Source organism: Vicia villosa, linkage group LG1, assembly GCF_029867415.1.
Source record: "Vicia villosa cultivar HV-30 ecotype Madison, WI linkage group LG1, Vvil1.0, whole genome shotgun sequence".
NCBI lineage: Eukaryota > Viridiplantae > Streptophyta > Magnoliopsida > Fabales > Fabaceae > Vicia > Vicia villosa.
Window position 1 is genome coordinate 190420810 of NC_081180.1, and position 21682 is coordinate 190442491.

At 38.3% G+C, this 21682-nt stretch overlaps 1 protein-coding gene across 1 annotated transcript; it reads right to left on the reverse strand.

Moving 5' to 3' along the window:
• Positions 1–6527: 6527 nt before the first annotated feature.
• On the reverse strand, positions 6528–12685 carry LOC131661614 (PKS-NRPS hybrid synthetase cheA-like). The gene is made up of 6 exons (XM_058931214.1): positions 12448–12685; positions 8377–9445; positions 8193–8296; positions 7123–8105; positions 6858–7001; positions 6528–6590 (listed from the first exon to the last, which is right to left on the reverse strand). The coding sequence occupies exons 1-6, from the start codon at positions 12683–12685 to the stop codon at positions 6528–6530; spliced, it is 2601 nt and encodes an 866-aa protein (XP_058787197.1).
• Between the last annotated feature and the right edge of the window lie 8997 nt (positions 12686–21682).

Consider the following 21682-nt stretch of genomic DNA (forward strand, 5'->3'; position numbering starts at 1 on the left):
CATGTCTCTTTATTCCTAACTCTAGGTTGAAACCATGACAATATTAGGACTTAGAAGTTCCCTTCATAACATTAAGCCAGTTATTCATTTTAGGCTAGTGTTCCTCTTCTTTTTCTCTTTCGACATTAAAACATTAACAAATAGAGATGCGAATCACATTAAGAAAGTGATAGAGAAATGAGTGGGATTCATTCCCTAATCTGTTTCTCAATCACTTAGTGGCATAGAAATGAGTGGGATTCATTCCCTAATCTGTTTCTCGGTCACTACTTAATGGGAGAGAAATGAGTGGGATTCATTCCCTAATCTGTTTCTCGAACATTAACTAATGGGATAGAAATGAGTGGGATTAATTCCCTAATCTGCTTCTCGATCATTATACATTTTTATGTGATCCGAATTGCAAAGTAAATTCCCTTAAAAAACACTCAACCAAAAACACTTAAAACACTTAATAAAGGCTCAGACCTAAACAAAGTAATGAAGTGGTGCGAAGCCTTGTATTGGGTTTTGTTCATCATGGAATTACGTCTAAAAGACACAAATCAATTTTCTCTCTTCTCTCTCTTGCCTCCGAGGCATTCTTTCTCTTGCCTTCAGGGCATTCTTTCTCCTAATCGGACACGTTATTTCCGCTCCATTCCCAGCTTAAGACTCCAGAGGTCGAGCAGCAGAGTGCGAATGTAACTTCATCCACTAAAACAACACAAAAACAAACAAAAACATGTGAGCCGAACTACGGCGCTCTGATTCCTGAAAAGGATACGTAGGCATTGGGTCGCGGGGCCTAAGCGAGCACAACTATTTATAAACCTTATTTTCCCCGTGTTTCTTTTCTTTCATTTGCATGCATTCCCTTAGTAATTAAGCTTTAGATTTATACACCCTTTAGATAGCAACAAACATAGGTGGATACCATCGAGTACGATGGGCGTGAGGGGTGCTAGTACCTTCCCCTTGCGTAACCGACTCCCGTACCCTATCTCTGGTCGAAGACCTCGTTCTTATTCATCTTAGGTTTTTTGATATTCATTTCCTTTTAGGATAAATATATTGGTGGCGACTCTGTTCACATTTCGCGAGCGTGCGACAGCTGGCGACTCTACTGGGGATGTGATAGACCTGTGCTAGTCCATTCTTAGCGAGTCGATCCTAGCCTTTGTTTGTTTCTTTTCTTTGGGTGTTTTTCTTTATTTGTTTATATGCTTACATCCTGTGTATATATGTTTACATGTCATGTTTATTTTTGTTTGCATATGATATTTACTTTCCGCATGCATCTGGACTATATTATGGGTCCCCGTGGGGACCACATATTTTCTCTGTATGCAGGTTGGGTGGGATGTTCTATGAGGTAAAAGGCCCAATACCCAGGCCATGAGTGATACCTTAGGAACTAGGAATAGAGTGGCCATGACGGACAGAAGACGTATGTCTGATTGCTCCGATCATGTATCCACGGGCAGAGCTTGGTTGAACGAGGCAATATCGTATGATTGCGCCTACTTTCAATCCTCTGCTGGCTTTTTGACCTACCATATACTAGATCACACCTGTGAGAGGGGTTGAGAAATTTTGTTTTGCAGGAAAACATGCCTCCATCCCACCCTATGCCCATTCAGACTATCTATCATAATCAACGTCGAACCTCTGAATCTGGAGGGTTCAACCTTATGTGACTTATGCAAAGGTTATCTATCATGAATCAACGTCAAACCTCTGAATCTGGAGGATTTGACCAACTTTGACTTATACAGAAGTTCTACATCAATTATCTATCAGTATCAACGTCGAACCTCTGAATCTAGAGGGTTCGACCATCTTTGACTTATGCACCGCCTATTTATCAAGAAAGCAACGTCGAACCTCTGAATCTGGAGGATTCGACCATATCTTATCGACCATGAGAAGTTATTATCACAAGAGGCATTGATCCTTGATCCTGATTTATGCTGCATTTGCATCATCATTAACATTTTTGCATTCATACATATGCATCCATGGTTACCAAGACTCTTACACTCTCCCTCTCCATCAGATCAGACAAGACAATTCCTCGACACTGATATTTGACATGAGACAACAGACAAAGAATCATGGGTAATTACAAACAAAATCAAGCTACTATCAGAAAACTCCATGCCTCCTAAAGGGGCACCTTCCACCATTGAAGCCTAAAGACTTTATGTTTGTCAGAGAACATTTCATTTGCATTAGAATAAGGCCAAGATTGCCATTGTATAGATTTCTTTAGTATTTTCAATTGTATTACTTTTGTTGGTATCAACTACTTCTCATTGTAAGAAACTCATTCTGTTTGAATAAATAAAAATAATGCAATATACATGTTTTTCTCAAATCATTCCATTCTTGTCATTATGTTCATTGATATTCAACTCACTTGTCTTAAGCAACTAAAAAAGGAGAATGATGAAAAATCAAAAACACATGAACTACTAACTGTATGCTTTTGGAACAAGATCCTGCTGAGGATGTACAGGCATTGTTTCAATTCCTAAACACTGGAGTTATAAGGGAGTGAAACCTTCGTCACCCCCTTTGAGCCTAAGGAGTAGTAGTTTCTTTTCAAAAAAAATAATTCAAAACCCTCAATCTTAACCAGGGGCAGGGTAGTCTTCAGTTAGTGCGACCGAGTGCTCAACTTTCAGGTGTTCCATCAGAGGATCAATCATATCTCAGATCTCACATCAAAAGAAGAAGAGCACTATCCACAAGTGGATGTATCTCATTCACTAAGAAGAAGGCAGTCACAACCTTTTCATCAAGTCAATCACAAAAGTCATACAACTTGTTCCCGAATGAGACAAAAAAAAGAATGAAAAGAAAGTTATGAATTGTGATAAAAAAAAATACAATAGCCCGCTAAGTCAAAAAAAAGAGAAGAAAGGAAAAGCTTTGAAGCAAATGACTTAGGCAAAAATTAGGGCATATCCCGCTGGACAACGAAAACCAAAATCAAAAGAAACTTTTTGTCCAGGCAAAAATTAGGGAAAGCAAAAAAAAAAAAACAAAGCAAAATGAAAGCACCAAAGAGTGACTGCCACCTTCATCAAAGCTACAAGGGATCCTTATCCATCACAATCCTTCCTGAAAGGTGAGCACTCGTGTCTAACTAGCTGAACGTAGGACTGGAGAACATCACGAAGAAGGGGTGGGTTAAGTAGAACTTGAGCCTTTATCCTTTGTTTCTTAAATCGTGAACCCGACCACGTTACAACCCTCAAAAGTCCTAATTGAAGTAGGGTTCATTCCAAAAGCATACAAACTGTAAAATCATGTCAAAACTGACTCTTAATGTTGCTTGTCACTTGTGTTAGTATCAGTACAACATTTTGACAAATAAAAAATTTTCTTTTGAGATTAACATGTGCATCGCATTCTCATAATCTTTTTCAAAACAAAATTGTCTCTAATCAGAATGTAAGTACTTGATACCAAGGAAAGTTCAACATTGAAATTCCATCGAGTAATCTTACAAAGGCAAAGGTTGGTCATCCACTAAGAAAATATCTGAAGAATCCATTTAGTGGAATAGTTCCTTTCAATCTGGGGCATTCTTTCCATGATCAATACTGGGGCAGACCATTGCAAATCTCCATGATTCAAGCATATCAGAATTCTTTCTCAAGAGCCTACATGTTGGGGCAAGCTAGCAACAATTCATTTCTTCATCTTCAATCAAGTGTCAAATATCGAGATAGGTGTCGAGGTGTCAAGCCAAATACCTTCACAAATTCTATCCTTGAAGCAATAACCTTCCCGCAAGGGCACCTGTTATCCATTATCTATATCTCGGAAACAAATCATTCCATTCATAGTCATACATGAATTATACATATCATTGCATTCTCATTGGCATTTCTCCCACATAACCCAATCATCAATAAAGCAGGGGCCACCCCACCTCGATTATCAAGCAGAGTTTCTGAACTCCATCTAATCTATTCCTTTCACAAGGCAGAAACCCTGATCAATCAATACACTGCATATAGAATTCATTGCATTGCATCTCCAGAAGTGCACTAAATAAATCAAACATTTGCATGTGAAGCATAAGCCAAGTTACTCATTAGATGAGGTCCCTACAAGCATTCAATCGATATTCCACTGGATTACTCAGAGTTACCTTTTTTTTGTCATCTCCCAAAATCAATCATGTTCATCTTTCTTCAACCCAGAGTTGATGTTTTTGTGTTCAACCCAGAGTTGATTTTCCTTTCATCTTTTAACCCCGAGTTAATTATCTTATCCCTCTCACCCAGAGTTGACGTATATTTCTTATTGTTTCCTTTCCCGCTCAACCCAGAGTTGACGGATATTTCTTATTGATTCTCTTTCCCACTCAACCCAGAGTTGACGGTTATCTTTTATTTTCCTTTCCCACTTAACCCAGAGTTGACGGTTATCTTTTACTCAATCCAGAATTGATTCCTTTTCCCACTCAACCCAGAGTTGATGGTTATCCTTTATCCTTTTTCCCACTCGACCCAGAGTTGACGGTCATCCTTTGTTCAATCCAGAATTGATTTCTTCTTTCCCACTTAACCCAGAGTTGACGGTTATCTTATCTTTTCCCCACTCAATCCAGAGTTGACGGTAATTTCTTGTCTTTCCCACTCAACCCAGAGTTGACGGTTATCTTTTGCCTTTCCCACTCAACCCAGAGTTGACGGTTATCTTTTGCCTTTCCCATTCAACCCAGAGTTGACGGTTATCCCTTGTTCAATCCAGAATTGATTATTTCACTTTTCCCACTCAACCCAGAGTTGACGGTTATCTTTTATTCAACCCAGAGTTGATCCTTGTCTTTCTGTCCCACTCAACTCAGAGTTGACGGTTATCTTTTCTCTTTTTCCCACTCAACCCAGAGTTGACGGTTATCCTTTATTCAATCCAGAATTGATTTCACCTTTTCCCTCTCAACCCAGAGTTGATGGTTACCTACTTTCTTTCCCACTCAACCCGGAGCTGACGGTTATCTTTTCTCTTTTCACACTCAACCCAGAGTTGACGGTTATTCCTTGTTGATCCTTTTCCCACTCAACCCAGAGTTGACGGTCATCTTTTGTCTTTCCCACTCAACCCATAGTTGTCGGTCATCTTTATTTTTCCACTCAACCCAGAGTTGACGGTCATTTCTAATTGTTCATCTACCCTCTTTCAACCCAGAGTTGAATTACCATGTCTCAACCCAGAGTTGATACCCATATCTTGTCCCACTAATACTGAGTTCCATTTCCGTTCTCAATCCAGAATTGATGTTTACCTCTTATCCAACCCCGAGTTGAATTCCCTTTATTCTCCGACCCAGAGTTGACCCACTCTTCTTCTTCAACCCAGAGTTGAGTTATTTTTCATTTTTAACCCAGAGTTAATTTGTTCAACCCAGAGTTAATACAATCTTCCTTAGAGTTGATGTCATTTTCATCCCAATGGATCTCATCTTTCTCCAAGCAAATTTTCAGGTTCACCTAGTATTTAATCTTCTTCTACCTCGAATGCTCGAAAGGCTAACGCCGATCTCACTTTCAGGTTTAAGACGATTAAATAGGGGCAGCTGTTGCACCCCAAAATTTGCCCACCTAATTTTTATTTCTATCTGGCTTATTGTTCTCATAATCATTCGCATATTAGGTCATCTAAAATAAGTCACGCATTCATCTAGCACAGGATTAAGGATTTCGAAGAGTTGGGATTTTACTATTGTTTCTAGGTTCTCATTTAAGGTGGATTCAAATTATTTCTACATCATCCAAATTCTACATTCTACATCATTCATCATTATAAAAAAATGTAAACACACTCATTGGTTCAAGTACTAGCATTATCCACCAACCATCATCATTCAAGTGTCCAAAACACATATCCATTACAAAAAATTTCATATCATACTTCAATCATTCCCATTACATCAAAGTCCACACATTTCAAATACATATATTACAAGTAAATATCCAAAGAGTTTCATTCAAAATTCATTGCTTTCAAAGTCGCAATAATTACAAAAAACCATGTTCTTCATCAAAGGGCCCATTGAATTATCAAGTTACATCCATTCAATTCAAAACCATTCTATTCCAAACATTCAAAAAGCCACCAAAGTACAATATCTAAATTTCAAAGTACAAATCTCATTACAAATCTTTGACATTAAGAACCCTGTACAGAATATAATCATCCTATATTTATTCCTGGATCTTCATATTTCCGTATTGTTCTCCAAGCTTTGCTCACGACTTTTCCAACATTTATTATACCATGGCACCAGTTGACATACATGGCTGCAGCCCTGCAATAACAAAGCAAGTCAGTATATGCATTGCTGACTGAAACAATAACAAAGAAACAGTTTCGGAACCTCCCTTAAAGTCAAAAAAGAAAACAGGAAATCGAAGTTGGAAAAACAAAATCATGCAGGGGCCAGTCAAGTCACATACACATCAATTCAAACCACACTAAGCCATATCAATTCAACCAGCCCCATATTATGTATCAACAGACCAGCACTAATTCTCAAACAAAAACCCGATCACTGTTTCATTAACCAATCTCAAACAGCCATCACTACCCTGCAGCAAACCCAAACCAGTAGCATACCATAGAGAAAACAGAAACAAAACTCAGTTTTAATTAACCTTGAACCTATGCCAATCCTTTATAAGCCAAGTACAAAATTCAGCCACTCCCTAACATTCCTAACAGAACAGCAGCTAACTACCAACAGAAAAAATCATGTTTATGATCTCCCTTCAATCAGTCCTCTACTGCAAACAATAAGACGTTTTTAGCTAAAATATTACATATAAATTAAAGTCACGTAATTAATCTATATTAACACGTGATGGTAACATAGGCGTAAGATGATGCCAATGTTGAAGACGTCCAGCAAATCCTAACATCCAAGATGTCGCCACTTGATGACGAAACTTCATCCAATCTACCGTGACGGGTGGCAGCGGGAAGCCTTCTTTCATATTAACCTGATTTCATGACATAAAAATAATTAACAAAGTAATTAAATAAGTAATTATATAAGTAATTAAATAAGTAATTAAATAAGTAATTATATAAGTAATTAAATAAAATATATATAAAGGTTACCCGAAGATAATGATTCCTGTTGACAAGGCCAATGCAATATGTAGGAGCACTTGGAGAAAATGTTGTTGTCATAGGAAAAAAGGTCAAGCAAGGGTTACCAAGCAGCACAAGAATAATGTTATACCGATTCGCTATCAAATAACCCATCTCTGGTAGTGTCAACCATTTCTCCGGTGGTTGAAAACCAACATGATCTATCAACAATCCATTTCTCACTTCGGATAAACTTAGACCGAACAATCTCTCATATAAGTCCTTCTTTTCTCTTAATTCCATGTCCAAGTCACGACGAACCATTGCCCAACCATCCTCACTATACCCATGCCACGAAGCAATTGCTCTAAATCCACAATTACCATCTGCTACAACATTAACAATCTCGGTAATATATGGCCTAATATGACAAGGAAACTGAAGAGTGAAATCCTCATCCTTTGCTTGTGATTGCTTCTTTGATTGTGATTGCTTCCTGGAAGTTTGTGATGCTTGCGATTGTTTTTGTGAACATTGAGACGCCTGATCAGCATACTCAAAACCTGAAGGATCCCTATAAACATCATACCCAACTGGTTTCTTCCCTTTCCTCTTCACTCCGCCTTTAGTTTTTATTTTCTCAGGTGGTGGACACAATGAAGTTGTTGTGGGATATGCAATTTCACAAACCCTACTTTTTAATGCTCTTTTTCCAACAACATCTAGTGATTTAAACCTTCTCCATAATTCATCAATTGCATTACTCATATCATCCTCCGAACCAGCTTCCTCATCTAAAGGCAAGTCACCTTCCATAGATAGTATCCTCCATTGAAGATGAACACTTTCTATTTGTAATGGGATTCCAACAACAATCGATCTTCCCATCTCACAAGCACAAGGTAGCCCATAACTTGTTCTCATAGTACAACCACATGTTTCCCTACTATTTAACACATAATCAAGCCTCGATAACTCTTCTGCAATGCGTCTCAAAGCAGCTCTCGATACTGAACCACGCAAATTATCATAAAATGGACTAATGTGTGCGTGCTCAACCTCATAAAAACTTTTTTGAAACGAAGCTCGAATGTTACCTATTTGGATTTTTAGGTTAGAATTCATAGCTTCCCAAACTTTGACCATGTCACCAAGGCTGTTTCCTAACATCTGCTTTAGCTTCCAATGTGCAGATTCAACCCTAAAATAAACAAAGAAGGTATAAAAAAATAATATTCCAAAAATTAATACTAAATAAATATTTTAAGAATTATGACATACCGATTTGTCGTGGTGTTACCAAAATGAAGCACTAGATTAATCCATGCGCCTACAAATCTTTGCCTATGTGGGATCAACCAAGTGTTCTTCACGTAATCGAGGAAGTTAGTACAAGCAAAGCATGCTTGTTCAAGATATTGCAACCGTACACCATACTCAACCTCATTACTAGCCCATACAACATCTTTCCACAATGTGCCTATCGTCTCTCGCATGTCTTTCATCACATATTCCTTGCATTTCATCCCAACATTTTGGTTAATATGAAAGCGACATAGCAAGTTATGCGTCGTAGGAAAAACAACTTCAACTGCTTTCATCAAAGCAAGATCTCTATCCGTCAAAATCACTTGTGGAACCACATCTTTCTTCACAAACAATTGCTTCAGCTTATCCAAGACCCAAATATAACTCTCTGTCTGCTCACACTCCATATAAGCAAATGCAACCGCAAATGTCAACTCGGTCGATGTCATACCAACTATTTCAAACAGAGGTTGTCTATATTTGTTGGTCTTATAAGTGGCGTCCATAATCAAGACAGTAGGAAAAAGATTCAGCAACTTTACCGAATCTGGATGAGCCCAAAAAATATCTCTCACAACTTCACAATCATCCCGTTTCCTACTCCAATAAACATAGTTCGCCTCCTCTATAAGCTTAAGCAAATGTTGTATCTCACTTCCTGGACCTCTTATCTCCGCTTCAATCACACTTTTATGCTTGTATATTTGCGTGATCCGAGTGACGTTCTCAGGATCTCGCTCTTGCAAGGAAGTCAATATGTGTCTAGGCGGAACATGTCTCTTTGTCAAATCAGCAACATGCTGCTTCTCATCTGTTGTCAACCTACCAACAAATGAATGGCCTTCTAATCTATCTGGTAAACCATGATTATGAACTCCACATTTTACATCAACCTTCCATCCAGACCCATCTTTTGCCGGAGTCGATCTGATTTTGAATGGACATCCACATCTCTTAGTAGCACTTTGAGTCTCACTTTTATCCTTATATTTTCCACCTTTATCGCACGCAAATATAACTTTGTTACTTCTTCCTCTTTTGCCTGTTTAAGTGTCTGAACGCGCTATGATAACAGTCACTTTATTGTTGATTCCGGTCTCTTTAACCCACCGGATAACTTCTTCCCGTGTGACAAATCTCTATGAAGTTGTGAAAACATCAGTGGTATCTATAGCTGTCTCGTTTTTCCGACAAATTTGGAGCGGAACTTCCATACCTAAAAAAAAAACCAAAAATTTAAAAATACAAAATGCGTTCCGGAACAGTTTTCCAATCTGTTCCGGTTTGATATCAAGTTCACCGGATCACTTTTCAAAACTGTTCCGGTTTGATTACAAATGCACCGGAACACTTTGCTTATCTGTTCCGGTTTGATTTTTGTATTACCGGAACAGTTTTAGAATGTCTTCCGGGAAAAAAAAAAGCAAACCGGATGACTTGCATAATGTGTTCCGGTTTGTTAATTTGTGAACCGGATGACTTACCAGAAGTGTTTCGAATTGAAGGTGCGTAGGGGTGCATATTTGAATTTTTTTGATTTTTTAGATGAATGGTAAAAAGTAAAATGGTAAAATGGTTATTAACTATTGAGGGTAAAGTTGGCATTTTTACAAAATTGTAGGGGTAGAAGGGCAATTGTAGGGGTACGAAGTAAAATTTTCCTAATTTAGTTATAAGAATCCTTGGATCAAGTCTTGGGCTGAATTCTAATCTGCACACCCCTCGGCCCATGCTACTTTTTTTGGCATCACAAATCTGAACAAAAACACCCCTTTGGGCTAGGCCCGGCGCCTTGCTATTTGCACCCCCCTGTTTCTATTCCTTTTACTTAACAAATTTAGGTTTTACTTAGATTTTTTCATATTGCTTTTAGTGAATAAAAAGCTACTTTTTCCCTATTAATTTTGAGACTTTAATACATATCTTGCATATAAAATAATCATAAAAAATAGTAGTTTTAGGCTATTTGTTTTAATCCTTTGGGCTTGACTTGTAATTCAATTTCTCTCATAAAAATCAATATAAAAATAGTAGTATTTTTAGGCCACTTTTGTACTATATTTTTTTGGCTTGTTACTTCATGCTTGTGTATAATTTGGTACCATTGTATCCTCACTCAATTTTGCTCATGTATCTTACTTATGACTTCTAATTGTGACTTTAACTTTCATGTCTCTTTATTCCTAACTCTAGGTAGAAACCATGACAATATTAGGACTTAGAAGTTCCCTTCATAACATTAAGCTAGTTATTCATTTTAGGCTAGTGTTCCTCTTCTTTTTCTCTTTCGACATTAAAACATTAACAAATAGAGATGCGAATCACATTAAGAAAGTGATAGAGAAATGAGTGGGATTCATTCCCTAATCTGTTTCTCAATCACTTAGTGGCATAGAAATGAGTGGGATTCATTCCCTAATCTGTTTCTCGGTCACTACTTAATGGGAGAGAAATGAGTGGGATTCATTCCCTAATCTGTTTCTCGAACATTAACTAATGGGATAGAAATGAGTGGGATTCATTCCCTAATCTGCTTCTCGATCATTATACATTTGTATGTGATCCAAATTGCAAAGTAAATTCCCTTAAAAAACACTCAACCAAAAACACTTAAAACACTTAATAAAGGCTCAGACCTAAACAAAGTAATGAAGTGGTGCGAAGCCTTGTATTGGGTTTTGTTCATCATGGAATTACGTCTAAAAGACACAAATCAATTTTCTCTCTTCTCTCTCTTGCCTCCGAGGCATTCTTTCTCTTGCCTTCAGGGCATTCTTTCTCCTAATCGGACACGTTATTTCTGCTCCATTCCCAGCTTAAGACTCCAGAGGTCGAGCAGCGGAGTGCGAATGTAACTTCGTCCACTAAAAAAACACAAAAACAAACAAAAACATGTGAGCCGAACTACGACGCTCTGATTCATGAAAAGGATACGTAGGCATTGGGTCGCGGGGCCTAAGCGAGCACAACTATTTATAAACCTTATTTTCCCCGTGTTTCTTTTCTTTCATTTGCATGCATTCCCTTAGTAATTAAGCTTTAGATTTATACACCCTTTAGATAGCAACAAACATAGGTGGATACCATCGAGTACGATGGGCGTGAGGGGTACTAGTACCTTCCCCTTGCGTAACCGACTCCCGTACCCTATCTCTGGTCGAAAGACCTCGTTCTTATTCATCTTAGGTTTTCTGATATTCCTTTCCTTTTAGGATAAATATATTGGTGGCGACTCTGTTCACATTTCGCGAGCGTGCGACACGACCTACACTGCGTGAAAACTCAGAAATCACCATTTTTCTTCCCTAATCCCCTCATATAACACTCATTAACCCATACACCATTTATGCATAAATTGAAACCCAATTACCACACATGTAAGGTTCCTAAACATGTTTATAGTCATGGGTACATACACACACATCAACAATATGATTAATGGCATAATTTCATGGATTCTATCATAAACCCTAACAATTTCAAACTCACACATCCATGGAGAATAACATACAATCTAACCCACCATAAACATCACCATGACAACCCTTAGAGAGTAAGAACCCCACCCTTACCTTAGCAAAAGCTTCACCTTATTCAATGGAGTCCTTCCTCTTCATGCCATAGCTTTCCTCTTTCTTCCCTTCTTTCTCTTCTTTCTCCAGATGAGAGTTATGTCTCTAAAACCCTAACTCTCTTACTATCCTTATTTTCTTAATTGGGCTTAACCCACAATCCAATCTCATTGTGTTATGTTTCTTCCATTTATGCCCAATTCATAACATTCCTCTAATTACTCAATTAAGCCAAATAACACACATAATTGAATAATAGCATAACACAACGAATATAATTCCCAATAATATTCCACAACTACAATAGCTCCAATTTCTCCGGCTATTCCAACCATAAACTTAACTACTCAATTCAACACATTAATCCAACTATGCCTTTAGAATAATACCGATAAATCCCGACTTCGACTAATTCCAACGAATAAATCCTTGATTAATTTAATTAAAAAATTAATTAAATTCGGGGCGTTACATTTTTTATTAGCAGAACCAACGAGTGTTCCAGGTCCCAAACCTCCAGCATTTAAGTTTCCTAGATTCTGTATAACATCAATAGTAGCTAATGAAATCTGAGGAAAAGTAGTTCCAAACCCCAACAAACTAATATCTATAATAGTATAATTCCAAACTTTTTCGTATGTAACGATTTCACATTTAGTAACAGGATCTATCATCACAACCTTCTGTGTATGCTTTACCACATTTTCCATATATTGAAAGAATCGGGCGGATATAGCCTATAACCAATCAAACAATAAGAAAGAGAAAGAAAATACAAGAATATCCTAACATTATTCCCAAGATCAATTTCTCCACTAAAAATAAAGTAGATTTGACATTTAAGATCATTCCCCAGAATATTGGACAAGAACCCAACCATTTTGTGAAACCTTTCTTGGGTAAATTCAAATGGCAACAGGGTTTAATCAGTCCAAAATTTCAGATCAATTTTGAGTGATCATCATCACTGGCGAAGGTAGAGTTCGCCGAAGATGTTAAGGAATAACACATCTGTGGTAGTACCTGTATGTACTCAACTCTATTAAGCTATGTTCCCTTTCATTGTTGTGCATGCCAGCTTCGTTCAGGTGATTTACTTGTGGTTTTTATTCCTGAAAAAGAGCCACGGAGATTCAAAGTTAGCTAGGGACTAGGGGCTACATCAATTCCTAAAAACTTATTAATATGTGTGTATAATATTTTTGGTGCTATTGCACGGTTTTCCTGTCGTGGAAACATTTTCCAATTGATCATTTGAACTATTAAACTGTTAAAAATTGTTGCTACTATATTTACCATATTTACATTATCTTTACTATTATTATTTTCTCTAGTTGACAAATATGTTTTCCTCATCTTCAAAAATGGAATGACAGGTGAAGTTTGCATCAGAAAATCCCGGTGCTCAACTTTTTTCAGATGACATCTTGTCACGCAATATAGGCTTGAAAATTACACAAGCGTGGAAGGAGGAGCATGATTTAGTTTTACTATATTATATTTAGAAGCATGTCTTTTAATATCTAATTATCTACCATCATAGCCATAGGCAAATGCATTGCATCTTTTCAAAATTTGTGTGTGTTACCCTCCATTTATTTCATTCAAGTGAAGTTTTCAAGTACACTTGTATGTATCAGCATCTATCAATAGGTATTACTTCTGACTTGCATAGTTTCTTCAAGAAAAGTTCAGAACCAATTTTTTTATTTTTTCTGGGTTTAGAAGAGGTTTAAAACCCCCGCAATTTCAAGCGTTTTCATATTTTTGTCAAGATGACTTTCACGTGGCGTGCCACGTCAGCCTCCGTTAGTGGAAACTAACAGGAGGGACCAATATTGGAGACAGAAAAGTTTGCGAGGACCATTTATTGAAGAAAAATTTTAGAGGGACTAAAATTACATAGTCGCATATTTATAGGGACTAAAATCGTATTTAACCCCAAAAATTATCACTACGGTATTGTGACTTGTTTAATTTTAGTTACAATCACTCAAACATGAGACTTTACAATCTTTGTTCTACCAAGCTTTTCTTATAAATCTAATACTTTCATTCTTAGTAAAATTATCATTCAAACTGCAATTAACAATCACAAATTACACATAAAAGAACAAAATAGAACAGTATTTCATCTTTCAACTAAACTTAATCAAATTCTAAAATTACAAAAAAAAACATAATCTCCCAAAATCAGGTTCTAATTACAATCAGGTTTCAACATTCCAAAAAAAAAAACAACATCTAAAGATTTAAAAAATGCAGAAACTCCTTAAATCACAAATCCAACATTTTAAAAATCTAGAAAATGTCTCAGTAAGTACCCCTAAAAACACAATACAGAGAAATCTGAAAAGAAATCTAAACCAATCTTCAGCACCCCTTAATGATTATTCAGAAATTTAACCATTTTCAAAGAAGAAGATGAAAATCCTAAAAATACAAAATAGACAAAGGAAAAAGAATACTTTTTTTATTTGAGAATATTGAAATGATTCCTCCGGCAACTGCGGCGGCACGTCGGCAACGTCCGCTCGATGGGCAGATGGAAGTAGTCGTTTCATTTTATTGAATCGCTTCTTTCGTGAAAGAATGAAGGAAAATAAAAAATGAATGAATTTTGACTTAAAATGAGGGCATTTTAGTATTTTTCTCTATATAAAAAAATAAAATAAAAGGGGTGCCCATGGCCTTCCCCTGTACCTACGTGGCTCCGCCACTGCGCCTCTCTCAATAATCTCTCACTCGGTCCACCTCTGTTCTTCTTTTCAATTTCTTCTTCCTCTATTATAGTTCACGCTAACTATTTTTCTGCTCTAACAGATCTGCACTTTCCTAACTCAAACATTTCCAATTCACTCACTTCTCTCTCCAATGCGGTTTCACGCTGTCCTTCTCAATCCTCTTCACCTCAAACACTCAACTCTGTTTGTTTCAACGTAATACTCCCTCTATTATTTCCTCTTCTCCAATGATACAACAAAGAACAAATTATACTTTCATAACATGGAACGAATTCCAATAACAATTTATGAAATCAAGCAAGCAAGATGGTTAACTCTAATCGGTAATAGTCAAGCAAATATGAAAACAGAGCCATACAAGAAAAAAATGGTTACTGACGAAGGAGAGAGTTGTTGCGTGATGGATCTCTTTCGGCTCGATCAGTGATGCGCGAGTTCCTGTATTGTTGCTGAATTGATGGAGCGGTGATCTGAGTTGAAGATTTGGCTGTGCTGTTGAATTGTTGTTGAGTTGCAGAATCGGTGAAGCTTGTTTAAATTCTAAATCGGTGATGGCGAGCGGATCGGTTGCGATCTTTTGTAGAAGTTCATGATGATGAAGTTGTTGCTTGCTGATCGCAGGTTTAGTGTTGAATTGAGTTGCGATTAGAACCTATTTTTGTCAGTTTCGCGTTGGTGTTTGGACCGTGAGGTGATGACTTGATCTGTGATGAGCCAAGTTGTATTGCGAACTGTGATGTTGTAGGTGTTGTTTATAGTGCGACTTGCAGGTTCCGAGGAAGGCACGGATTGTGAAGTAGATGAATACGGATCGTTTTCGGTTCATTGGTGATGATAATATTTGTTGCTGCGATCTGGAGAATCGGTTCTAATTTATATGAAGCCGTGTGAATCTTCTCAATGATTTTGTTGTTGCGACTCAATTGTTGTTGTTGTTGTTCTGTTGATGATGCTGCTTGAAATTCCTGATGCGATTTTGTGATGCTGTGATTTTGCGGAAATGGATGTTGAAGGTGTTGAAACTACTATTTTTAGCACTTCAGTTGGCGTAACCGGTTACGCCTGTTACCGTAACCGGTTACGAACCTGTGAAACAGAGTCACTGTAGGTGTTGCGTTTGCGTAACCGGTTACGCTGTTTGCCGTAACCGGTTACACTGAAGCCCAACTGTTTTTCTGTTTTGTTTTTGGGTATTTTAATTCATTCCAATCAGTTTGTAATATGTACTATATAAGGAGCTCACTACTCCTATTTTGTGGTTAATGCCAATTCACTATCTCACCCTCAATTACTCTCTCTCTCTCTCTCTCTCTATTATTTTCTTTTCATTCTCTAATCTTCATCTTCTTCAATTCACTATTTTCTCCATTAAAGAAACCTTAATTTGATTTGTATGTTCCAACATTTGGCATCAAGAGCACTGGTTCTGATCCGATTCCGCTGCAACAATGAGTACCAATGATCGAATCCCGTCCAATTTACCGATTCTTGATTCGAAGAATTACGACAAGTGGTCTAAACAAATGAAGGTCTTGTTTGGATATCAAGAAGTTCTCGATATCGTCAACAATGGTGTCACACCTCTTGGGGCTGAACCTACAGCTGCACATCAAGCCACTTTCAGGGAAGAGAAGAAGAAAGATTACAAAGCTCTCTTCTTGATACACTCTTGTGTCGATGGTGATAATTTCGAAAAGGTCGGTGATTGCGAGTCCGCGAAGCAAGCTTGGTTAATTCTTGAGAAAGCATATGCTGGGGCTGCGAAGGCGAAGGTTGTGAGGTTACAAACTCACAAGAGGCAATTCGAGTTAACGCAAATGGAAGAGAAGGAAACGATCAACGATTATGTGACGCGCATTACGCGCTTAGTGAATCAAATCAAGTCGTGTGGGGAAACTATCTTAGAGTAGAATGTTGTGTCAAAAATCTTACATTCGTTGACGTCAAGATTCGACAACATTGTGGTTGCTATTGAAGAGTCGAAGGACCTTACGTCGCTGAGCAAGGATAAGCTTCAAAGTTCCCTAGAAGCACATGAACAAAGAATGGACGAGAGAGGAAGCGATAAGGCAAAGGCGGAGTTAGCTTTGCAAGTTCGTTTCAATGAAAGGAGTAAAGGTTCGAAAGGGAAATGGCCTTCGAAAGGGAAGCAAGGCGATGGTGAATCTAAACATTCGAAGGGACAAAAGGGTGAGAGCAGCAACTCAAATGGTTATGGTGATCGAAGCAACGCGAGAGGTGGAAAACCAAGAGACATGAGCAAAGTACAATGCTGGAAATGTAAGAAACTTGGGCATTTTCAATCAAAGTGTGGTGCTAAACAGCTTGAAACTAAAGGGGATGAAGCCAAGGTTGCTAGGCAAGAGGTGGATGATGAAGCCACACTCTTAATGATGATTACCGATGAGTGCGACGGCATGACAGAGGTGGTGGACAGCAGCTGCAAGTCACGGGACAGCAGCTGCAGCAGTGCAGAAAAAGCGACAGTTTTGAGTTCGGAACAAAATGTGATGATTTCGGTTCGTGATGGAACTCAAGGCAAAGAGGAGTGGTACTTAGACTCCGGATGTTCAACGCATATGACGGGAAGAAGAGATTGGTTTGTGCAAATCAATCAAGTGGCGAAAAACAAAGTGAAGTTTGCGGACGATTCCACTCTCATGGCCGAAGGTGTCGGTGATGTGTTGATCGAGAAAACGGATGGTGGACATTCTATGATCAAGGATGTGCTATATATTCTAGGTATTAAGTGTAATCTTTTGAGTATTGGTCAATTGCTCGAAAAAGGTTACAACATACGGTTGGAAGATAAGATCTTGCGGGTTGTTGATGCTAGTGGTGTGTTGATCCTAAAGGCCCCCATGGCTACCAATAAGACTTTCAAAGTTGAGCTGAAAGTATTGGAGCATAGGTGCTTAGCTACAGCTGCAAGTAGAGTGGAGTGGTTATGGCATTATCGTCTCGGTCACTTGAATTTTCGTGATCTCAAAGCGTTGCAACAAGAAGGTATGGTTACCGGGCTGCCACACATTAACGTTCCAGCTGAGTTGTGTGAGGAATGTGTGAAAGGAAAGCAACACAAAGGAAGTTTTAGCAAGGATGCGGGTCATAGGACCAATGCACACCTTGAGGTGGTGTATTCCGATGTTTGTGGACCTATGCAATTGGATACATTTGGTGGCAATCGATATTTTGTCACGTTCATTGACGATTTTAGTAGAAAGTTGTGGACTTACGTCATCAAGAGAAAGGATGAGGTGTTTGATGTATTCAAGAGGTTTAAGTCCATGGCGGAGAGGCAATGCGGTCGCAAGTTGAAAGTTCTCAAAACGGACGGTGGAGGTGAGTATACCTCGGTTGCGTTTGGGAAGTATTGTGATGATGAGGGTATAGTGCGTGAGGTTGTACCACCCTATACGCCGCAGCAAAATGGTATTGCCGAGAGGAAAAATCGCTCGATTATGAACATGGTTCGAAGCATGTTAAGGGGTAAAAATCTACCGAAGGAACTATGGGGAGAAGCGGTCTCTACAGCCACATACTTATTGAATCGTTGTCCTACAAAGAAGCTTGAGAAGCTTACACCGGAAGAGGCTTGGTGTGGATTCAAACCGAATCTAAGTCATTTGCGTGTATTCGGTTCGGTGGCTTATAAACATGTGCCGGGACAATTGAGAAAGAAGTTGGACGACAAGGGAGAAGAAATGATATTCGTTGGATATCACTCTACAGGCGGTTACAAACTGTTCGATGCGAGAAATCGGAAGATTCAAATTAGTCGAGATGTTATTTTTGAAGAAAATAACAACACCAGTCTCAGCGCAACCGGTTACGACCTGCCAGTACAAACTGGCGTAACCGGTTACAGACAGGAAAAACAGAATAAGAATTCTGCAGAGAACAGCGTAACCGGTTACGGCCAGCCAGTACATACAGGCGTAACCGGTTACGAGCATAACAGAACTCCAACTGCTGTATTTTTTGATGATCCAGTCAGTCCCGAAATAGTTCCGCAGCCTCCGAATGATGTTCAAACTGAAGAACACCGTAGAAGATCAACAAGGCAGAGGGTGTTGCCATCTAGACTCCAAGAATGCGAGAGATTCCAAGATAATGAAGTTAATAATGAAGGTGATTTCGTTCATTTTGCGCTTATGGCCGAATTCGAACCGGTGAATACGGAGGAGGCTCTAACGGATCCAAAATGGATTTGTGCAATGAAAGAGGAGCTGGAATCAATCGAGAAAAATGGTACTTGGGAGTTAGTTGATCTACCTCATGGTAAAAAGCCAATTGGTGTCCGTTGGGTATATAAAGTGAAAGCAAATCCAAAGGGCGAGATAATCAAGTATAAGGCTCGATTAGTAGCGAAAGGGTTTTTGCAACGTGAAGGAATAGACTTTGAGGAGGTGTTTGCTCCTGTGGCTAGGCTTGAGACCATCCGATTGGTTGTTGGTATTGCAAACAACAATAATTGGAGCGTTTATCAAATGGATGTCAAATCTGCGTTTTTGAATGGTCCACTTGATGAGGAGGTTTATGTTGGACAACCCCCCGGTTTTGTAGTAAAGAATCAAGAGATGAGATACTACAAGTTGCATAAAGCCTTGTATCGTTTGAAACAAGCTCTAAGAGCTTGGAACAAACGCATAGATGGCTTCCTTGTTGACATTGATTTCAAGCGGTGTGTGTCCGAACATGGAGTATATGTGAGATCGAATGCTAAGGATGGAGTGATAATTCTTTGCCTATATGTGGACGATCTCTTGATTATCGGCAACTGTGAGGAGAGTATTTCAAGGTTCAAGAAGGAACTCATGAGTGAGTTTGAGATGACGGACCTTGGAATCATGAAATACTTCCATGGCATAGAGTTCCAAAGGTCAAAAACGAGACTGCTCATGCACCAAAGGAGGTATGCACTTGAGATCTTGAAGAGGTGTGAAATGGAACATTGTAATGTTGCCATTACACCATGTGAGGCAAGGCTACAGCTGTCCAAGAGTGAGGATGAGCAAGATGTTGATCCAACTCAATATCGAAGATTGATTGGATCATTGCGGTACTTGTGCAATACGCGACCGGACTTGGCATTTAGTGTCGGTATTGCGAGTAGATTCATGGAGAGACCAAAGGTATCTCATATGGCAGCTGTCAAGAGGATCCTTAGATACATTAAAGGGACTCTTGGTTGTGGAATTCTATTTCCGGCATCGGATACGGGCCGAAAGTGTGATTTACTTGGTTTCACCGATTCCAATTGGTGTGGTGATAAGGATGATAGAAAGTCAACGGCTGGATACATCTTTATGCTAGGTAGAACCCCAATCTCTTGGTGTTCGAAAAAGGAACCGGTGGTAGCACTCTCATCTTGTGAGGCCGAGTATATTGTGCCATCGTTGTGTGCTTGCCAAGCCATGTGGCTTATGAATCTATTGAAGGAGCTTAATAGTAGTGAGGGTGAGGCTATTACTCTCCTTGTTGATAATGTTTCTGCGATTAACCTTGCGAAGAATCCGATTGCACATGGAAGAAGCAAGCATATAGAGATGCGGTTTCATTATTTGAGGGAGTTAGTGAGCGATGGAAAGTTACGATTGGGATATTGTCGAAGTGAAGATCAAGTAGCTGATTTGTTGACCAATGGTGTGACAAATGAGGTGTTCAAGAGGCTGAGAATGAAGTTGAGCATGCTTGACTTGGACCAACTGAAGTGAGGTGGTTTGTTGAAACTACTGTTTATAGCACTTCGGTTGGCGTAACCGGTTACGCCTGTTACCGTAACCGGTTACGAACCCGTGAAACAGAGTCACTGTAGGTGTTGCGTTTGCGTAACCGGTTACGCTGTTTGCCGTAACCGGTTACACTGAAGCCCAACTGTTTTTCTGTTTTGTTTTTGGGTATTTTAATTCATTCCAATCAGTTTGTAATATGTACTATATAAGGAGCTCACTACTCCTATTTTGTGGTTAATGTCAATTCACTATCTCACCCTCAATTACTCTCTCTCTCTATTATTTTCTTTTCATTCTCTAATCTTCATCTTCTTCAATTCACTATTTTCTCCATTAAAGAAACCTTAATTTGATTTGTATGTTCCAACAGAAGGTGTGATGGAGTTAAAGCTTGTAAATTTAATTGATAGATTGTGGAGGAAGAGCTTTGCAGGTTATGGAATTGTTGAGATGTATGGTTCGATGGATTTATTCAAATTTGGAGGAAGAGTTTTTTTTTTTGAAAATATATTTCTGCATAGTAACTGTATATTTTTCTTCCTTTTTCCAATGTAATGAGCAATGTACTTATAGCCAAGAGAGTGCTGAAAATTGATCTCAAAATTGGAGGGAGAGTTAGTTAGAGATGAATCAAAGTTTTGTTTGAAAATTTTGAAAGTTTGGAGATTGAAATTGATGAATCCATGTGAGACACTTGTAACAACTGTGCACCCTTGATTATATTTTTTGAAAGGCTGGGATTGTAGGATGTAAAAACTGTTATGAACTTGTAGTGATTTGTGTTTGTTTTGTGAAATGAAAAGTTGAAATGGAAATTTGTTTGATTGTGGTTTGTGAATTTGCACTTGCTGAAAAAAAAAACGTGTGAGTCATTTGAGATGGTAATTCTCAACTTGGCTTGACTTTTTCATGGCTTTACTTGGAAAAATATGGCTTATTAGCTCACAAGTGGCTTGTTATTTGGACCAAAAACTCTTGCCTTAATCTTGAATGTAATGGACTTTGTTAATTGCACCTATATAAGAAAAAAAAAAACAATAACAAACACTAAATAAAAAATGCAAATGAGTTATTATTTCTAATTAAAAATTCAATTTAAATCTAAACTGAAATCAAAATCAAAATTATAAATCCCAAAAAAATTAATAAAAATAAACAAAATACTATTAAATCGTAAAAATCAAACAAAGAATGGACATGAATTTTTGATTTTTTGAATGAAATAAAA

Excerpts from the sequence above, each read along its gene's own strand:
- LOC131661614 (XM_058931214.1), bottom strand. The coding sequence starts at position 12,685 with ATGGAAAATGTGGTAAAGCATACACAGAAGGTTGTGATGATAGATCCT. Across the intron at positions 8,106-8,192 it reads TAACCTAAAAATCCAAATAG|TATCGAGAGCTGCTTTGAGA; the intron begins GTAACATTCGAG and ends TGCGTGGTTCAG. Across the intron at positions 7,002-7,122 it reads ACAGGAATCATTATCTTCGG|GTTAATATGAAAGAAGGCTT; the intron begins GTAACCTTTATA and ends TCATGAAATCAG.